The sequence below is a fragment of the Strix uralensis genome, chromosome Z (assembly GCF_047716275.1).
Source record: "Strix uralensis isolate ZFMK-TIS-50842 chromosome Z, bStrUra1, whole genome shotgun sequence".
NCBI classification, from domain to species: Eukaryota; Metazoa; Chordata; class Aves; order Strigiformes; family Strigidae; genus Strix; species Strix uralensis.
This window is the reverse complement of record NC_134012.1, coordinates 86800283-86821632: the sequence shown is the minus strand read 5'-3', so window position 1 is coordinate 86821632 and position 21350 is coordinate 86800283. Positions and strand designations below refer to the sequence as shown.

At 37.7% G+C, this 21350-nt stretch overlaps 1 protein-coding gene across 3 annotated transcripts in view; it reads left to right on the top strand.

Moving 5' to 3' along the window:
• RICTOR (RPTOR independent companion of MTOR complex 2) overlaps positions 1-21350 on the top strand; it is a 97019-nt gene that overhangs the window by 58462 nt on the left and 17207 nt on the right. For all 3 annotated transcript variants that reach the window (XR_012627178.1, XM_074856690.1, XM_074856691.1), the window contains 13 exons: positions 370-505; positions 1071-1270; positions 1719-1845; positions 8657-8821; positions 9275-9351; positions 9469-9547; positions 10428-10537; positions 13596-13683; positions 14462-14554; positions 14860-14966; positions 15557-15786; positions 16555-17584; positions 21024-21201. Coding sequence is in view for 2 of the 3 variants with exons in the window: in XM_074856690.1 (XP_074712791.1) it covers positions 370-505; positions 1071-1270; positions 1719-1845; positions 8657-8821; positions 9275-9351; positions 9469-9547; positions 10428-10537; positions 13596-13683; positions 14462-14554; positions 14860-14966; positions 15557-15786; positions 16555-17584; positions 21024-21201 (2620 nt within the window). In the remaining variant the exon portion in view is untranslated. The remainder of the gene's footprint in view (positions 1-369; positions 506-1070; positions 1271-1718; positions 1846-8656; positions 8822-9274; positions 9352-9468; positions 9548-10427; positions 10538-13595; positions 13684-14461; positions 14555-14859; positions 14967-15556; positions 15787-16554; positions 17585-21023; positions 21202-21350) is intronic.

The window sequence follows — 21350 nt, the reverse complement described above, 5'->3', positions numbered from 1 at the left end:
CGGCCTTTTCCTGGCACAACACAAAAATGTATCTTTCACAGTAACATTAACTATTATAGCTGAAGAAGAATCATGTCACAGATCCTTTTTTTAGCTCTTTGTAAGTCTAAATAGTGTAGTCTTTGAAACTCACCCCAGGATAAATTACAGCAGAATAAATTATAAGAATGAGAAGGAAGTTATGGCTTCTAAGAGCATAGAGATACTGAGTTCCTTTACTTATTTTAAGTCATGGTATAGAAAACCCTTAATAGAAAATTTATTGCCAATAAGGTAATTTAGTGATATCTTTTCTACCAGCATCATTTTTTACTTTGAGAATGTCCTTGTAATACTGAAAAATATCAAATTCTCTTTTACTTTCCATAGGTTTGTAAGGAGATTGCTATATTTTTACAAGCCTAGCAGTAAACTGTATGCCAACCTGGATCTGGACTATGCCAAGGCTAAGCAGCTCACCGTGGTGGGTTGTCAATTTACTGAATTTCTTCTTGAATCAGAAGAGGTAAGAAATTTTCAGCTACAAGACTGAAGGTAGAATGCTGCTGTATGCCACTTAAAGTAAGAAACCTTAATTTTAGTAAAGACTTCTATAGACTTTGGGTGTTAAATTTAAAATGATCAGTATAATTAAGAAATATAATTTAAAATCTTGAATTGTCCAGATGAGACACCGAGGAAGACAGCTGTATTAGTGGAAATCTTATTAAATACATCTTTATTAAATGTAACTTAGGGTTTGGAGTGGTTTTAATTTTTGCTATTTATATTCTTCCTTTCTCCACCTCCTTTCTTCTTGTGTGCTAAAAACTTTTATGCCTCAGGCCAGAGGAAAATGTCTTTGAATAATCCTTTTCCTGGAAAGAAAAGAATTGGTCCCAAGTTGTATCCAAGCTAAACTCCTTTTATTTGCCTTGAACCTTTTTCTTTAGTCTGAATTGTGTTTGCCATCCAGCATTTCTATTTTGTGTCTGTATTGTTGGTACATTTTAAGAAATTTAAAATCATGGATTTCAGTAGAGGGACCCAGTTCTGTTACTAGTAAATGCTATTACTCTTTGTTTTGTTAGGATGGACAAGGTTACCTGGAGGAATTGGTTAAAGATATTGTACATTGGCTCAATTCTTCATCAGGAATGAAACCTGAACGTAGTCTTCAAAATAACGGATTACTAAATACCCTTAGCCAGCACTACTTTCTCTTTTTTGGTACTCTCTCTTGTCACCCTCATGGAGTGAAAATGCTTGAAAAATGTAATGTGTTTCAGTGGTAAGTGTTTTTATTCTGTTTAAATTGTGCTTATGGATGTAATAGTTATGAAAATTGTGAACTGTGCATGAGGACCACCATCTGTAAAGCTGGCAACTTTAAAGTTCTTTTGATTTACTTGCAAGTAAAAATCACCAGTTGTGGGGATTTTTGATGTCTTTTTTAAGAAGGGGTCTTTTAGTCTGGCATTACTGAAACAGATAGGGGTGATTGGGTCACAAAATAGCTTACTTTTTCCTGTCCACATCTATCTGACAGAAATCAGTATCGGGAAGGATGATACTGTACTGAAAAGGGGGGGACACAAAATAAAATGGAAACAAAACAAATACACTTACCTTCCTAAGTCTAATTCACAGTACTGAAATTTAAATTATTGACTGAATAAATAAACGGGTTTGGGTTCAAATACTAACTTTTATTTTCTTCTCTCACCCCTTCCCCCCAGTCTTCTTAATCTTTGTTCTTTGAAGAACCAGGATCACTTGTTAAAATTGACTGTTTCTAGTTTGGATTACAGCAGAGATGGATTAGCAAGAGTCATTCTTTCTAAAATCCTGACAGCAGCTACTGATGTAAGTTTGATTCAACTTACGTTTCGTTGTTATCTGCCACTAGACATTTATTTTGTTATTCAAGGTGTATGACTTTATTTCTACGCTATTCTATATCAAGAAAGGTTTTTATTTGTGTATTCAGATACGTGAAACTCCTATTCATGTAGCTTTTGAATTTGCTGCGAACTTCATGCTGTATACCGTATTTGTGCTTAAGTCATTCAAACAGGTTTCTTTCATGTATGAAGGGGTTAAAGTCTTTAAATGCATAAACCAAGAGTAATGTTACTGTCTAGGTCAATGGACATACTAAATCAATGGTGAAGACACTGTTTTCACGAGCAGAAATGTGTATTTCTAGCAGTAATAAACAGGTTAACCTTCCAGTGGTACTGTTTGATAATGATTTGAGGTTACTGTGGTGGAACTGAGTAGAAGCTATAGCTCCTGGGACAAGGGACTGGTTCAGAAATAGGCATTGGGATTTGAACTTCTGAATCAAAGAAGGTGAGTGGAAATAAAACACAGACTTACATAGACTTGAGAGAGGAGGCTGTTGAACTTTTAAGAAAAATCAATCAGGTGTAACATAGTAGACAAGCAAGCATTGATGTCAGGGAAATGACAATTAGTAAGTTGAAATGTAACTAGGAAAGAACTTTCATTACTTCAGGGAGAGCTATTCCTTTGTCACCTGGACAAGGCAGAATATATTCTAGAGTGGATTCAAGAGGGAATAAGGTAGATGCTAGCTTTGAATGTCTCAGAGGATATTTCTCTGACACATCAAAGATATGATTGTTATGGGTAAAAAGTGGAGTCTGAAAGTAATTAAGATAGTTGATGTTGAAGTAATGACTCACTGAAATAAGAGAATAAAGCTCCTTACTGAGTAATTTTTAAATAAACTTTCAATGAAATAATGACTTTACCCTTTCTCCAAAGTTGTTTTATGCCTAGTCTGAGCAAGAAAACAAATTAATGGATTGTGAGAACACACGCCTGTGTCTTTAGACTTCTAAGCTCCTGTTAGATGACTGTCAGTTAAGAGCAATTTAGACCATGGAACATCATTTAGCTGTTTCTATTGAGATTTTGTGTCCATGGGTACTGCCCTCTCCACCAACTCCCAGCTATTTTTACCTCCTAAAAAGGGGCCGTATGTAGGGGAAGAGCACTCCAGCTTTTCAGTTTCTTCCAAATGCAGCTGTTTAACAATTAGAAAAAGGTCCAGGCATGCTGCCACAATCTCCTCAGTGAAGTGTACAGTTACACAAATATTTTGAAGCATTTTATTATGAATTAGTGTTTGTGGTTTAGATTTTGGGGAAGATTTCTTGATTCTGATATCTTAGGTATGAAGACTTAAATTCTATTTTGAGAGAGATGCTTCCCGATGTTTTCAAGCATCCAGTACTAACGCCAGAAGCATTATGTAGGTAAGAAGGGGTTAATCTCCTTCCAAGTGTTCTATAAAGACCTAGTTTTCTACTTTTTTTCTCTTATCGGGAACAGGGGGTGTGGAACCAAAACAGCATGTATTCGACTCTGATACAGGTATCACTAGCTGCAAAGCAGACTGTCTTGGAGAGATGCATATACTGTCTGAACATACTGTCCCAAGCATATACAAAGCCACAAAGCAGTTGAGCTACTGCAGCTCTTAGTGATGATAACTAAAAATACAATTTCCACCCATTTGTAATTCAGTAGGTAGTACTGTACTTCTTGTACAGTAGTACTATTTGTACAGTACTACTGTACAGAAGTACTACTTGTACTTCAGACATGAATAGGATAGACACCGCTGTCTGGCACCTTAGACATTAGGAAAGCTTTTAGAGCCCCCAGGTTTGCCTATTTCAGTTCTGGTCTGTTTAGGATTGTAGAAAGGATTAGAGATCATGACCTGATTGCTGGCATGATTACCTTGACTGTTTAATGCCAGACCTTGACAGATGTTGGAGAAAACTTGGAGACATTATACAGGCTCAGAAACTTAAGAACACAGATTTTGGAGCTCAAACCTACGTAATTAGTTAAGTTAGAGATCTTTCTTGCCAGATACACTGATAATTTCTGACATCTGTGATGTTTTAAGGTCTCAGCCTACATTAGTAGCCTATGGCTACTGAATTCTAATGCTTCCATTTCCCAGTCTCTCACTGATGCATGGATCTAGCAACATTGTCTAAAGAAACCACAGAGATTAAGTAACTGTCTATTTTTGGCAGTATCCTGAAGTATGAAAGAATAGAAATTATTAGCATATATCTTGTCATCTGCTGAGCACTGACTTAATCTGTAAGTAAAAATGTAACCTTTCTCATATGTGCACAATCTGGGTCAATAGTTCTTAATATCAGTTGTGTGTGCATTCAGGTATAGTAGGTCTTTAATCATAGCAATTGCCAGGTAAGTTCATAGCTGAGATGTGTTGTGACTTAAATTCTACTGTTTAGAGTTCAGTGTTGCACTGAATGAGACTGTACCTTGATTTTTGTACACTGCAATACCATGAGAATCCCTTCAATATTTTATTTTTTTAAGAAATAATTTATGATAACACATTTCAGAAATACAAAAAAAATAAATCTTGTTTGTTCATCACAAATGTAAATTAATCTCACTATCAGGATACTAAAAAAGAAGGAAATTCACTGTTTGAACCTCTTAAATAGAGCCTGACTTCCTTTGTGAAACATTGAACCCCGAGGGATGGATAAAACGACTTCAGGGCATTTTGTTTCCTGAATTTGTTGACATGCTCAGAATTCTTGGAATTCATAGGGAAGTATTTTGTATATTTCATGTAAGGAAAATCACAAAGAGAATGTGTTGTCTCAGCCAGCAGAAATGGGTCTACATTTGTATGAACTACAGGTGATTTCATACTTGGATAAAATGTATTTACTTCCTTAAGAAATTATCCTGTTCTACCACGTACCCAACACCGTATGCTCTTACAGTGGAACTTGAACTGATGGGATTTTGAAGAGAAAATTTCACTGAGTACTACCTGACAGAAAGACAAAATACTGACATGTTGAAGAACCCTTTGGCAATGCTTGGTGTACACATTATTGCCAGTATCATCTCTTGGACAAAATGCTTGTCTTCAGTGTTTCCGGTGTTTATGCTCCCAATAGAAAATCAAAGTGTAAAAAGCTAATCCAAAGGATAAAACCTTTTGATTATTCTGGTGTTAGCTCTATCCTTAGGGGTATAAGTGGTATTTCTAACAACTGCAATTGGCAAAACTGCAGGTCTCTTCCAGAATTAAAATATTCATGTGAGATGGAAATAGTTGTCAATTCCAAGAAGATACCTGAAATATAATACTGAACTATTGAACTGATAGGTATTTGCGTGGGCAGTTCCACTGACTGAGGAGTAATTTGGAAGTACCTCTGTTTAGATGTTAGGGGAAGGTATCTGCCATTTTCTGTGTTTTATGGTCTGGAGTTCTGAAACAGCAGCATTGTCAATAGCAAAAGAGAATTTACTCCTTTGTACATAGTAACTGTGATAGGGAAAAAAGTGAAACTTGTCATGGTTTATACCACTTACTGCTATGTCCCATAAGAAGGTATTTTTAAATACTACCAGAACTGACATTCTGTCACCTTGGACAAGTTAATCCTAGGATTAAAAATGAACATGCAGTTCAGGTCAAATAAGGGACTTAAAAGCCCTTCCTTCCCCTCACAAGGACTTCTGATGAGGACCTCATAGGATGAGTGGAGCCTGTGTAGTTAGCCTCTGGTAGGGTTTGTATTAATTCGTAATACAGAAAGCAAAATTTGATTTTGATTATCTGTGCTGCCTCTGGCTGCTAAATTTTGTTTAAAGGCAATAAAAATGTATGGGACTGGACATAATTTCTGAAAAGCTGTGTTTTGTAAGGGAGAATACCATCTCTAGTAAGGTTTCTTCCCTTCAGAAATTTTAATTCCGTGAGATGTTTATTAATGAAATACTTTATTTATTTCAAAAGCTGAAGATACTCTTTTTCTTGGGTTAACTGAAGTTATAGCCTCATGCCCCTTTTAAAGCTACAGAGAACTGTGAAGCGCTTTTGTCAGCCATTTGCTGATGAGTGTCTCTGAGCAAGGAAAAATAATTTCTGTAGCCAGCTTAGCCTTAGCAGAGGAAAGTAGCATTTTGGGGTGACTGCATACAACGAAAGCATTTACAGAGCAATATCCTTGCAGATCAGTGAAACAGAAGCACATCTTATCCTACTTCCACCTGTGCTTTGGTCATTCATGCTAAAGCAAATTAATACTGCCTCAGCTGCCTTTCTGCCAGTTCATGGTTGAAACAGCAGAGTAGCCAGTCCGTCCTCAAGTGCTGTAGTTCATGACCTAAAATTTTAATCTTCATAGGTGGCTAAGGGGTAGACTTACCCTGCACCTCCTGGCTCTATGCTGAGCTGTATGTAATCAGCTGAGTATAGTGACCTCTGACTTGCTTCTTCATTTCTAAGAGTCTCAAAGCCCTTTAACAGTGAAAGAAAATCTTCTGACAGATTTAGTGCAGGGCTTATCTCTGTTTTCGATGTAGTTCGTGCATGAGGGAAAGAGGGCAATGTCTGTTTCCTCAGATATCCTCTACACTGGTTTTCCTATCAGTTCTCGTCAAAAGTAAAAACATTCCAGGATCTTGCTTCAGCTGGAAATGCAATGCTGGGCTTTGCCCTTCGATCTGGGAAATGCATGCAGGTGATCTTGCTGCACGAAGGTTATGGTCCTGCATGAAGACTTCAGAATTGTTGGAAATGCATGCAGTGGTTTTGCAGCCCCAGGTCTGAGATTTGAACATCTTAGTCTGTTGAGTCATTCCTTGTTGTAAAGACCCTTTTCTATACCTTCAATTACTTAAGACACTGTCCTGCTGTTCTTTACACCTTTTAATTGTTCTTTTTCTTTCTGATGATGGTAGGAGAACCAGAACTGCACACAGTGTCCAAGATGTCAACATCCAGTGGATTTGCCTAGTGACAATGCTGATGCATTTTGTTCTGTTTACTTCCAGTACTTTTCATTGCCACTGAACTTTGTCTAACACTTCCACAGACCTGACTAATATTAGCCCCAAGATCTTTTCCCTGGGTAGAAAGAGCTGGCTCAGAGTATGTTGCGTGTCTAAAACTGCAATTATTTTTTTCACTTTAGCTTATTGATTCAAATTTTTCTGCAGTGAAATTTACTTGCCATGTTATTGTCTCGTTAGAGTCATGAGTTCCTTCTTATCTTTTCCTTCTCCAAACAGAAAGTAAAACTTGTTCTAATTCTGTACTAGCGATCTGGATAGATAATTCATGTTCAGGAAGTATTTCAGGAAGTGAATATTGTTATCTTTTGTTCCCTGTATCACACTCAGTGTAGTTACAGCAGTTACAGTGATTCTTTTTAGACAAATTTTAACACTTGAACTACATAACAGTGAATTCTGGTTTCATATTATTGTGTTATTCTGTAGGCTTAACATCTAGGTCAAGTGATCATTTTGGCATAATAGCTCTTGTTCTCATCTTTAATAAATAAATAAATACAATTAAAAAGTTGTCTGTGCCATGTACCAGGCATACCACTAATGGCATGCAAGCCATTTCAAAATGGTTGTGCAGCCTAGGCCGGAGTTGTGAATCACTGTTCTACAGTCTTTTCTTGATATGTATGTTATGTCATTCCTTCTTCCCCTCCAAAAGGGGAGCCTCTGTATATGGAATAAGTAGAAATGCGCATATGGTATTTGAAGTTAAAATAATGAGACAAGGTTTTTTGAAATGAACTGTGCGCATTCACATTTCCTACTTCAATTTCCTTGCAAGTCCTGCTTGCTAAATATTTCTGGAGGAAGGTAAAAATCCAGAAGATACTGTTAACCTAAGTAGTTCTCTCCAGCCTGGACCAGTTCACCTCTCTCTTGGAGTACAGATATTCACATGCATCCCAACATATATCACTTATATTTTAATGTATAGAAAATTTACTTGGTTATAGCTATCACAGCCTTAAAGATGTAGACTGAAGACCTGAAGAAAGATTTGGTCACCTGATTTTGTCTTTTCCAGCTATGCTTGTCTAAGTATAGATAGTATCTTCCCTACTAAGCATACATTGTCAGGGTAGTTCAGTGCTTACTCCAGAACACTGCAAATTCTTGTAGATTAAGCATGTATGCTTCTATTTTCTGGGTATTTTTTTTCTAATAGAAAATGGTGTTAATCAGTTTATGCTGTTCATTCAGCAAATCTCAGCAGTACAGAAACTGACAGGGTACTTACTACTTTCTGCTGTCACTTGGAGAAACTCATAGTAGTAAACTAATTGTTGGGAAACTCTTATTACAGAAAATCACGCTTTTCTATTTAGGTTTACTGAGAAGCTTTGAGGATCAGTTACTTTTCGGAAACAATTTAAGATTTATTAAAATAAATTCCCCAGAGGTTCTAATATTTGCTTGTTAATGTTTTTGTAAAACATGACATACATGAAACTATGTGCAATTGCACTGGCCATTTACAAGGTGTTTTTCCTACTAATCGTGATGACTTTGTGTGATGCTATCACAGTGAGTGACTAATTGATAAGGGCTTTCCAAGGGGACTTGCAGTGACCAGATTACTTGTGATCTTAGGCTCAGATTTCCCGTTTGATAAGATAGAAACAGCTCTCCAATAGACCGTAGTTTTAATACATAAGATATGCATCACAGCTACTTGCTGTAAAATATGGTAGTTGAAATGTATTTTTTAAAATGATAAATCATTAACTACATCAGCTATTTTTCATCCATTCAAAAAAGCATTTTCTTTTTGCAGAGCTGCAGATTGTATGCAACAAAACACTTAAGAGTATTATTGAGAGCAAATGTAGAGTTCTTCAGCAACTGGGGGATTGAGTTACTGGTGACCCAGTTACATGATAAAAATAAAACTATTTCTTCTGAGGCACTTGATATTCTAGATGAAGCATGTGAAGACAAGGTGAGCATCCTTTCAATTTTCAACCTCTTCTTGGTATGCTACTCTGAAACCTGTACCCCACCCCCTTCCCCAGTAGCAAAGTAAAAGTGTGCAGGAAGCTACTGATGGTTTCCTTTCTTGATTCTCATTGATGGACTTGATAATAGTTTATAGACCCCCTCGCTGAAAATACTGCAGTATTAATGACAAGAAAATGTAGACTTCTGGGTTATGCCTACTTTTAAATATGAATTCAGACTAATTCAGCTATTTAGATCATTATACTTTTTGTGAAATAATACATATTTAATGACAGAAGGTACCTCAAGTGGATAATATTAGGATGAGGTTAGTGCTGTTTGATACTTCCTTTTGTGAAAAACTTGCTGCTTCATTGCTGGCAGATCGTTGTAATTGTAGTTTTCAGAATTATATAGTGCTCAGATAGTCCTTACACATTTTTAATTATTTTAGGCCAATCTTCACGCCCTTATCCAAATGAAACCAGCTCTTTCTCATCTTGGAGACAAGGGTTTGCTTCTACTCCTAAGGTAAATGTTGAGTATGCTGTTTGCCTTTACACTGTGGAAACAAATAAGTGTTTGTTTTTATTCAAATTAGGTGATCTGTTTTAAGTGGAGCACTAACTGTCTGTTGCTACTTTACAGATTTCTGTCCATCCCAAAGGGATTTTCGTATCTAAATGAAAGAGGTTATGTAACAAAGCAAATGGAAAAGTGGCAAAAGGTAATGCAAGGAATAAAAAGTGTGCTTGATACTAGGATGAAGTGTGTGAATATGCAGGTTTAGAAGGTCAAAGATTCTTAAAAAATTTGCATATTCATATACGTATATTCCTAATGTCAGTACATTTATTGCCTCAGTGACTTAACGATTTTGCTGAAAAAAGTTGACAGGGACTTAGAATACCATAGCTCCTCTGTACGTGTGTGCTTTTGATTTACCCCAGTCCTTTCATGTAATTTTGATCTTTCAGCAAATATTTCAGGAGTGCAGTGGCTTTCTAAAATGCGTTGTTATGTAAGGTCTTAATCTAGAGAAGTGTGTAAAGGGATACTACCTTTCAAGATACCTGTTACCTCTGGTTGTTGCTAATTATAGTTAAATGTAGAGCTCATGAAGATAGAATTAGCTTATGCTTTTAGGAAGTAAATAGGAACACAAGACCATTAAGAAAAATGCATCATTGTCATGACTAGAATTAAATTCTTCATACATTACTTTCTTTTCATAGTTTGTTATAAGTGCTTGGTCTCATTCCTGTTGGAAATTTTTTTTTTACTAATTTATAAGCTTTCACTTCTCTAGGAATACTGAAATGCATGGTAGTCTGAGATCATTTGGGTTAAAGTCAGACGTGAAGTATTTCCTTCTTTCCTTCATTTTTTAACAAATTCACTGAAATAATCACAGAATGAGTCATTGACTCTGCAAACTCATTGTATGTATGAAGTGCAGTAATTCTGGTGAGCACCACTGTCAGATCATAATGATATTTCAGCCTTCCTTAAGGAGCATTTAATTTACTCCTTCATTATAAAGTACTATACTATAAAAACGTAAACCACTAAATGTATCATGTCAACCCTTGTCTTCCTTCTTTTAGGAATATAACTTAAAGTATGTTGAATTGATTGAAGAACAACTTAATGAAGCACTTACAACATACCGCAAACCTGTTGATGGTGATAACTATGTTCGTCGGAGCAACCAAAGGTAAATTTGGGAAAATGAGTCTTTAGGCGTAAGCTGGTGGGACTGATCGAGAGCTTTAAACTAGAATCTTTGGGGGAAGGGGATACCAACAGGATTGTGGTAGGTTAGCCAAGGGTTGGCATGACATCACGTGAGGGTGGCAATGCTAGTGAGAACATTTATACCACTCCTGGAAGCACGGAGGCCTCAGTAGCATACCTGAAATGCTTGTACACCATCGCACTCAGTGTGAGAAACAAACAGAATGAACTGGAAGCGTTGGTCAGTTCCCAGAGCTATGATATCATTGGTGTTGGCAAGACTTGATGGGATGAGTCCCACGACTGGAGTGCTGGGATGGAGGGCTGCAGGCTGTTTGGGAGGGATAGGCAGGGCAGTTGAGGTGGAGGTGTTGCTCTGTATGTAAGGGGGAGCCCTTACAGTTAGTGAAGATGTGGTTGAGAGCCTCTGAGTGAGGATTAGTGGGGTGGAAAACAAAGTAGGTGTTGTAGTGGGTGTCTACTACTGATCACTCAGCCAGGATGTTAGCACAGATGAGTTATTCTGTAGATAATCAGGAGAAATTTCTGGATCGGTAGCCCTTGTCCTTATGGGAGACTTCAACCTTCTGGACACCAACTAGGAACACCATACTGGAAATTCTTGAAGTCTGCAGGAGGTAAATTCTTGTCACAAGTACTCAGTGAGCCAACTAGGAAAGATGCCCTCCTAGACTTTCTCTTTCTAAATAGAGAAGGACTCGTGGGAGATATGATTGTAGGTGCCTGTCTTGGTCACAGTGATAATGAAATTGAGTTTAAAATTTTCAGTGTAATGAGAAGAAAGACAACACAGTTGCTGCCCTGGACTTCAGGAGAGCAAACTCAGGGAGTATTTAGCAGAGTACCCTGGGAATCTCCTTTTGAGGGCTCAGGACTCCATGAGTACTGCTCAGTTTTTAAGAACCACCTTTTAAAAGCACAGGAGCAGACAATCCCATTGTGTCATAAGTCAAGCAAGCGGGGCAGAAGACCAGCTTGGCTGAACAAGGAACTGCTTTTGGAGTCAAGAGGAAGAACAAATTGTGTGATCTCTGGAAGCAAGGGCTTCACAGGAAGATTGTAGAGCTGTGGTTCATTTATGCAGGGAGAAGACATGAAAGGCCAAAGCTCAATCAGAGTTGAAACTGGACAGTGTGTGTCAGATAACAAGAAGGGCTTTAAGTATGTTAATAGCAAGAGGACGTCTAAATAAAACATTGGACCAATACTTGTTGAAGATGGTCACTTGATTAATAAGGATGAAGAAAAAGCAGAGGCATTCAGTGCTTTTTTTTGTCTCAGTTTTTAATAATACTGATAGACCTTGGGCTATCCAGTGACCTGCGTCAGAGGACCACAAGTGTTGCATTTGTGAACACTGAAATTTTAAGGGACCAACTGTATCAGCTGAATGTTGACAAATCCACGGGGGCTGATGAGACTCATTCCAGAGTACTGAAGGAGCTAGTGGATGATATGGCAGGACCCCTCTCAATCATCTACCAAAGGTCTTGGGAGTCTGGGGAGGTCCTGCTGACTGGAAGCTAGCCAGTGTTATTCTGATTTACAAGAAGGGGTTGAGGGAAGACCCAGGAGACTACAGACCTGTTAGTTTAACCTCAGTTACAAAGATTGTACCAGGTACTTTTGAAAGGCGTTTAAAGAGTAATGCAATCATCAGGCACAGTCACCATGGGTTCACAAAGGGAAGGTCCTGTTTAACTAATTTCATACCCTTCTATGACAAGGTCACACACCTAGTGGATGAAGTGGTGGATGTCGTTTTTCCGCATTTTAGTAAGGCTTTTGATACTGTCCCTCACCACATCCTTCTGGACAAGTTGTCCAACTGTGGGATGAGTGGGTTCAGCATGTGCTGGGTGAAGAACTGTCTGAAAGGTGGAGCTAAAAGTGTTGTGGTGAATGGGGCTACATCTGGCTGGTGACAGGTCACCAGTGGTGTTCCTCAGGGTTCAGTTCTAGGGCCAGTTCTGTTCAGTATATTTATCAGCGATCTGGATGCAGGAGTTGAGTGCACCATTAGCAAGTTGGCTGATGATACCAAACTGGGAGGTGCTGTTAACTCTTTTGAGGGACAAGAGGCCTTGCAGAGAGATCTAGATAGATCAGAGCATTGGGCAGTGATTAGTGGGATGAAATTTAACAAGTCCAAATGCTGGATTCTGCACCTGGGATGGAATAATGTATAAACTGGGAGAGGAGTGACTGGAGAGCAGCCCTTCAGAAAGGGATTGCTGGTCAACAGCAGGCTCAATGTGAGTCAGCAGTGTGCCCTGGCAACCAAGAGGGCAAACCACATCCTGGAGTACATCAGACACAGCATGACCAGGTCAAGAGAGGTGATTTGCTGTATTCAGTGTTGGTGTGGCCTCACCTTGAGTTCTGGGCCCCACAATTTAAGAAGGATGTTAATGAACTTAAATATGTCCAGAGAAGGGCAACGAAGCTGATGAAAAGGCTGGAAGGCATGTCCTGTGAGGAGCAGCTGAGGACTCTGGACTACTTTGGAGAAAAGGAGGCTGAGGGGCAACTTCATTGCTCTCTACAGCTTCCTGGGGAAGTGGAAAGGGAGATGCTGATCTCTTCCCCCTGGAATTGAGTGATAGGACACAGGGGAATGGATCAAAGCTGTTTCAGGGGAGGTTCAGACTAGGTATTAGGAAACAATTATTTACCAAAGGGTGGTCAAACACTGGAACAGGCTTTCTAGAGAGGTGATTGATGGCCCAAGCCTGTCAGTGTTCAAGAGGCATTTGGACAATGCCCTTAGTAGCAGTTAGTCTTTTAACTTTTGGTCAGCCCTAAGTTGGTCAGGCAGTTGGAAGGGACCTACAGTGATCATCTAGTCCAACTGAAATATTCTATTCTATTCTATTCTATTCTTTCCTAAATTCCACAAAAGAATCTTTCATATAAAAAAACCTCAAGAGTAACTCATTGCATTACACTGTAATGTAATTTACTTTAAAAGAATATGTCAAAATTGCTGGGAAAGCATATGATTTCTTTTCCGCCAGATTACAGCGACCACACGTCTACCTGCCAGTTCATCTTTATGGCCAACTGGTGCACCATAAAACGGGCTGTCATTTATTGGAGTCTCAGGTGAGGATAATAATTGTTTGTAACTTGAAAGATTCCAGAGTACTGTAACCCTTTTTAAATACATTTTAAAAGAGAAGGCATTTAAACTGTCATTGCAAAATAAGTTGATAATGAAAGTCTTAAGTTATATGGGGCCAAAAAGTTGTGAAGACAGTCTTTGCCATCTAGTCTCATGTAAAATTCCTTCCTGACACTGAAATAACAGAGAAATACCTTGCAACATTTTTCTTGAAATGGCTAGCAAAATCTTAGAATGGAAAGCAACTCACCAAGAGAAGTAATTTTTCAATCTGTGAGTGAATTGTATATTGATAAGTAAAACTGAGCCTGTCCTTTTGTACGTACAAAACCATGGACATGAGGGAATAAAATCTTCTTTCTAATATCCTAAAAAGCTAAGAAAACAAACCCTAAGCAAGGTCATAGTTGCTTAAATGGATTCACTTTTAATGTGGGTTTGCAAGATGACGTAATGAATCCAGTAGTTGAAAAGTTCAAGAGAAAGGTTATAGATTGCAGTGTGTTAGTCTGAGTAGTCTGTTATCTTTATAAAATCTGAATCAACTTGATGCAATCAGTGGCTATGTGAAAATTTTCTGCTTGCATTACCATTGCTTTAATTTATGCATATTATTCCAGAACTACCACTGTTCATTTTAGGGTGTACACTTTAAATTAGTGCTTTATCTTTTATTAAAAATGCAAGAGAACCTGTCTGAGGTCTTCTTTTCATTTTCAACTGAGGTTTTGTTTTTTTTCTTCTGTTTTTCTCCTTCAGAGTATTGTTACAGATCTAAGTTACACTGTTCGTTCCCCAATGCTGGATAAGTGGGAAGGAATTAAGCAGCTGAAAGCAGCCCTTTGGGCCTTGGTTAGTAATAGATTTACAAACTTTCTGCAGTTGTTTGAGTTCTGTTATGACTCTTGATTCTGAAATAACTAAGCAAAATCCCATAAAATCATTAATGATGGTTTTTGTCATAAAATGTGTGTAATTTTTCCAAGTTGGTGTTCTGTACCTTAACTGGACTTTGAGTTCACTGCACCCAGATCTCTGCTTTGAGAAGATGTGGCTTGAAACTGTACTACCAACAAACAAAAATGTTGAAAACTTTACACTGATAGTTCTGCAGATCACACCAGAATCAAAACTTACTTGACAAATTTTTATTCCAGGGCAATATTGGATCATCAAATTGGGGTCTTAACTTGCTGCAGGAGGAGAATGTAATTCCTGATATAATGGCGCTTGCCCAACATTGTGAGGTTCTCTCTGTTAGAGGGTATGTGTATCTGATTTGTACATAAAATTTACAGATAGTAGTTGCCATAGGTTTTCAAATAGCCTTATCTAATTTACATTATTATAGTTTTGCACTTGGAAATCAGTTATTAAAGATCATTGATGACTGAGTTATCTGTCCTATACAGTGGCAAAATTATATAGGAAGTCTGAAAGAACATGCAGTAAGCAAATGAAACCTATGAAAATATATACTACTTTCCTCCTTTTTTAAAAAACAATTGAAATATTTGCTACTTATCTCTGTTGGAAGCAATTTGTTATTCCATCATTTTTATTCAATATCTTTTTTGAATTTTGAAAAACATAACTTGATGGTCTTTTGCCTAATACTGCTACTGCATTGTTTGTCCTTTTTTTAAAAAAGGTAATTTTCTGTTTTATGTAATTAGTTTTTATTTTTACAGAGCGTATTGTTCTCATTTCTCAAGCTTCCATTGGTTTACAAATAAAAATTAACAAAAAGCTACTTGGCAGTTTTGAAACTGTTTCCTTTCAAAAGATAAATAAGTTTAGTTAAATTAGACGCTATTATTGTTGCTCTTTTTTCTATATATACATTAAATACAGAACCTGTGTCTACGTGCTTGGTCTAATAGCCAAAACTAAACAAGGATGTGACATTTTGAAGCATCACAACTGGGATGCAGTGAGACACAGTCGTAGACAGCCTTGGCCAGTGGTCCCTGATGACATGGAGCAGCTCTGCAATGAACTTTCTTCTATACCCAGCACTCTTAGCTTGAACTCTGAGTCCACCAGTTCTAGGCATAACAGTGAAAGTGAATCTGCTCCTTCAAGTAAGTAACAACAAAACAAAAAAACCCACCACAAAACAGCATTTTGGCGTTCTTACCAACTTTTTGGCAGGACAAGGTGCAGGCAAATTGTATCAAGGTGTTATTGCAGGAAATAAGAGTGCAAGCGAGGGGACAGTTATGTGCATTCAGAGAGATGTAGACAAGTGCGAGGACAGAGAAGAGTGTCTTAGGTTTACATTTGGTGTAGGAGTAAAAGTTTATCATCAGGGTAAGTTACTAGTTTTTATGTCAAGTCATGGCAGCTTGCTGTAATACCCTGCAGAAATCTCCATGCTTGGGTATAAAGATACATTTACTTGGTTGTCCTCAAAGGAATATTCTAGAATATAAATACATATATTCTGTGTGTATACACACACACAGAGTATTTCTGTATTTAAATTCTTGTATATTATGAGCATCTAATACATTTTAATTTTGCTATGGTTATTTGGAATTTAAATCTGGAAATACACAATATTTAGATACCACGAAAGGAGTGTGTTGGTTGTAATCCTAGTAACTGGATATTTGCACTGAATAAGGTAGTCTGGCTTTTCTTTTGAAGCAGTGAAACCTTCAGCTCAGGTACTCTTCAAGGTACTTAATTTACACTACTAGTTGTCAAGAAAAATCTTTAATTAAAATTACAGTAAATTGCGTAGTGTCCTACTTTGACTTCTATAGAATTGTTTACTTTTTTGCAACGTAGTTTATATAATTTGAAGAAATGTCCATTTTCAGTGACAGAGTCTCATATAATTTCAGGCATGTTCATCATGGAGGATGACCGTTTTGGTAGTACTTCCACTAGTACGTTCTTCCTAAATATTACTGAAGATGCAGAACAAATATTTTATGACAGACCTGGGCCTTCAAAGGATAAAGACCGTAGTCCCTTTCCTTTCTTTTCCTCTAGTAGACTTGTGAAAAATCGCATTCTAAACTCTCTTACTCTACCTAATAAAAAACACAGAAGTAGCAGTGATCCAAAAGGAGGAAAGCTGACATCATCTGACAGTAAATCAGGCCTGAGACGAAATCGTACAGTAACAGAACCTTCCAGTAGCATAGACTTTCCTGCTGTGGAAGAATTCAACCCTGTTTTCAGAGTTCCTAAAATCCAGACTTTACGATTAGAAACTTCTTTTGTTGGAAGTAAGCACATGGAAGATACAGATAGTACCCCAAGTATTGGAGAAAATGATCTGAAGCTGCCAAAAGGTCTTGGAAATGAAATTCACCGGGAAAACACAAGTAGAGAAAGGCTAATAGGAGATGGTACTACACAAACACATTTCAAGAGTCGTAGCTTAAGCTTTAATACAGATACCACAACAAGTGGCATAAGCTCAATGAGCTCTAGCCCTTCAAGAGAGACCGTAGGTGTGGACACTACAAATGTAGATACTGACTGCGGAAGTTTGAGTACTGTGGTAAGCACAAAAACAGTCAAACCAAGTCACTGTTCAACACCACAGTCTAACCACCTGCCTCTCTCAAAATCCAACTCTGTATCCCTGGTACCACCAGGGTCCTCTCATACACTTCCCCGAAGAGCCCAGTCTCTTAAAGCTCCTTCTCTTGCTATGATAAAAAGTCTTGCTGACTATAATTTTAGCTACACAAGTTCTCGAGATGCCTTTGGCTATGCTACACTAAAACGCTTACAACAGCAGAGGATGCATCCTTCACTGTCTCACTCAGAAGCCCTAGCATCTCCAGCAAAGGATGTGCTGTTTACTGACACTATCACCATGAAGTCTGGCAGCCTGGATTCTCGGCTAACCCCAAGCCGGTAAGAGATTATTATGTGCTCATTTCTTACTTCAAAGCTGTAAGAGCAATTAAATAAGAAAAGTATCTTTCTAATTTTTTTTCCAACTTCACCTAAAAGTGACAGTTGTTGCGGGATGATTCATAACATCGATGAAAGCAGTATCAATATTAGGAGAATAAAATAATAGAATGAGCATTCTCAACTTTCTAAGTACTGTCAGGGAAGCGCAGCTTTCATAGCTGTGCTCAGTGCCTTTAATGGTGTTAGGGACAAAGGGAAATACTTCCTTCTATCACATTTGCTTCCTGTTTCACTTTTTTAGTATTTAAAGGCAATTACACTGCTAACATTACTGAAGTTGTAATCACACCCAATTGCCCATGTAGTCAGAACTATATTTCAGAAGAGGATTTTCTTTATGTCACTTGGTGAGGTTTTAGGACAGGGATAAATATAGCAAATATGCTATATTTGTGTTCACTGTGGCATTGAGGACAGTGATGAGGTACTGATACCATTGATAGGAATGTAAGTTTGGCTTTTTGCTACAACAGAGCAAAGATTTTACTCATAGCATTTATTTTTAGGTGGCAGAGTCACCTCTTTATTTTTGGGTAATATTAGATGTTCCGAAGACTAATTGGATAGTTATGTAAGGTATCTAGCTCATGACATTGACACTGTTCCCAGTAGCTACAGTCAGTGTTTAACAACTTTCTCCTAGAAGCTCTACTACCAAGCTTTCCCTTTCAAATCATCTTTAGCTAGTGCATTGGATTTTCTCATTACTATTGAAAGGGAAGAGACACTTTCTGTTCTTACCTAAATACCCTCTCTCAGGTGAGAGAAAGGGGAGAAGCTACCAGTACATATCTGCTTACTGCCCAGGACAGTAAATGCCCGGTCCCTGAACTCCACTCCACATACCCAGTTGAGTGTGTATATAGTGCCTGTTTGTTACTATGCATTTTTGTTTATATTTTCACATGATTCTGCGAAGAAGCTATAAAAGATAAGTTTTGTTCCCTTTGTTCAATTAAGTTAGAACTAGACTGAGTGTGCCGATTAAATTAAGGATAATTCAGTAGTTACCATGCACTCCTGGAAATCAGAAGTGCGGTTCCTTGCTCTGTCACTGGCTTCCTGTGCTAATGTGTCATTTCAGTGGCAGTACAGGTTCTGTTGTGGGTATACTAGTGTACTATTCCTTGCAGTCATGCCCTTGATATGCAAAGCAGCCTTGTTGCAGTGGACTTTCATCTGGTGACTCTGTATGCAATGTAATACTAACTGTATTCCTAGTGCTTAGCTGTTCATGATCTCTTGTATTAGTGGTGGGGCTCAAGGATTTGAGCGGACCTGTTTAACATTGAACTGAAATGGCTGGAGTGGTCGTATTTTCGAGAAGGTTAAAATGTTGCAGACATGCATCTTACAAGAGATTGTCAGATTGTGTTGGTTACTAATAAAATTGATTGGAAAGACTATGATGTAACTAGTATATGGGGTTTTCTTACTCATTACAGCTGAGTGTCTGCACTGAACAATTGTGGTCCTTTTAATTTCAGAGCATGTTATAATTTCCAGCTGAATATTGTCCTTAACTGCTAAGTAATAAATTGGAAAGAAATATTCTGTCTTTTTTGTCTGCCAAGGCTATTTTTCTGTTAGTCTTCAGAAAAATTTCTTTGATTCATGCCTCATTGACAAATGCATGTGTTCGTAGCAACTAGCAGCTTTAAATTGATTTTTGTGATGTTTCTAGTTTGTTTTGTTCAAAAGGTTGAAAAGCTTATTTCTTTGCATAAACTATTTTGTGGGGCTGAATTTTCCACCTTTGTCTTTAAAGACCAAAAATGTTAATGTGCATGTCTTAAATCCTGATCATGGCTCTCACCTTACCACCTGTAGACATGCTTTGCAACTGGTAATTCTGGGGCTTTTAGAATCACAGAATCATTTAGGTTGGAAAAGACCTTTAATATCAAGTCCAGCCATAAACCTAACACTGCCAAGTCCACCACTAAACCATGTCCTTAAGTGCTGCATCTGCATGTCTGTTAAATACCTCCAGGGATGGTGACTCAGCCACTTCCCTGGGCAGCTGGTTCCAATGCTTGATAACCCTTTCAGTGAAACTTTTCCAAATATCCAATCTAAACCTTCCCTGATGCAACTTGAGGCCATTTTCTCTCATGAAGTATGGCTTGACTTTTATTTTAAGTCCACTGCTACTGTCATTAGCATTGGTCAGAATTAGTAGCAAGAAAATTATTGATAGCATATGATTTGTTCTGCACATTCCCATCGCATAATAATGTCTTGAACCGTACATAGTCAAACCTTGATAATTTAATTTTATCTCAGTATAAATCTGTTAAGTGTTAGGGATAAGCAGACATTTTAATTGCCCATCAAAAAATCATCAAAATCACAAAATATCATCTAAATAATCTAAAATCATTAATCATCTAAACCAAAAAATGATAGAAAATTATTTCTAAGGCAGAAAGTCAAGAAATCAAATGTTTACTCTACTTTTCCTCTCAGTGTATAATAATTTGGAGTAACATAATTAAAATTTACTGTTCCTGAGATGTGTCTCTTTTTTACTCGGAAGCTTTAATCCACTGCATACAGACCATCTACATAAGTTGATTAGCAGAAAACATTAATAGGTTTTTATCTTCAATGAGAAGTAAAATGACAGATGTCCAAATGTAAAATTTCCATCATCAGGAGTCTTAGCAGCACTGAGGACTTGTTCTCCAGTCTCCTCTCTCCTGTCTTATTTTCCCAACTTAATTCTTTTTTTGTTCCTTAGGCTGCTTGTCACAGTCAGCACTGCTTGTTGCCTAGGTTCAGATTTGTTCTTTGTGCATTCATGTTGAACAAATTCTTCCTCCATGCTTTGAACTAATGGGTGGCTCCTTTAGAGTACAGGAAAAAAATGTTCCTTGCTTGCATCACTGGTACCTGGTAGGCTCAAGTTTTGCGTTTGCAGGCATGTGCCTGCTCAGCTTGGAGTTTGTGAATATCCAGGGAAGGTATGTTCAGTTAGTAGGTACATTTCAAAATGAGGCAGTTAACAACTCAGAAGCCTGAATCTTTACTGAACACATCTGGGCTGTAAAACTTTGAAGCCTGGTAAGTTGGAGAAAATCGGTGGTTTTGCAGGGTTGACAGCCCCTCCAGCAGAAGTTCCATCCTGCTGTCTTTCAAGTCCCTGTCCCAGGACTTCCAAAGAAAAAATTTTTACCTGAGGAACAGCCAAACCATGCAATACAACATGAAACAGAAAAAAGTAGTAAGCCTATAGCTGTAGTTTGACAGAGTAAGAAGCTCTTGGTTCTACAATGGGAAGATGAGGATAGTCTGTGTCAGCAGTCGTTCTTACTTTTAATGTGCTAGAATGAGAGATTTACCAAGATTGTGATTTATTATTTCAATGTTACAGGTTCATGAAAGCTTTAAGTTATGCTTCATTAGATAAAGAAGATTTATTAAGTCCTATTAACCAAAACACACTTCAGCGTTCCTCTTCAGTTCGCTCCATGGTTTCTAATGCTACATATGGTAGCTCTGATGATTACATTGGCCTTGCTCTGCCAGTGGATATCAATGAAATATTTCAGGTATGTATGTGATAACATAGTGGGTTCATTTGCATTTTCATACTGAAAGGTAGTCAACTGTTGCACTTTCATCAGAATAGATTAGATCTAGAGAAATGAGGAAAAGCATATGTGGTACTTTAAAGGAATGCATTTTGGAGAACAAGAGT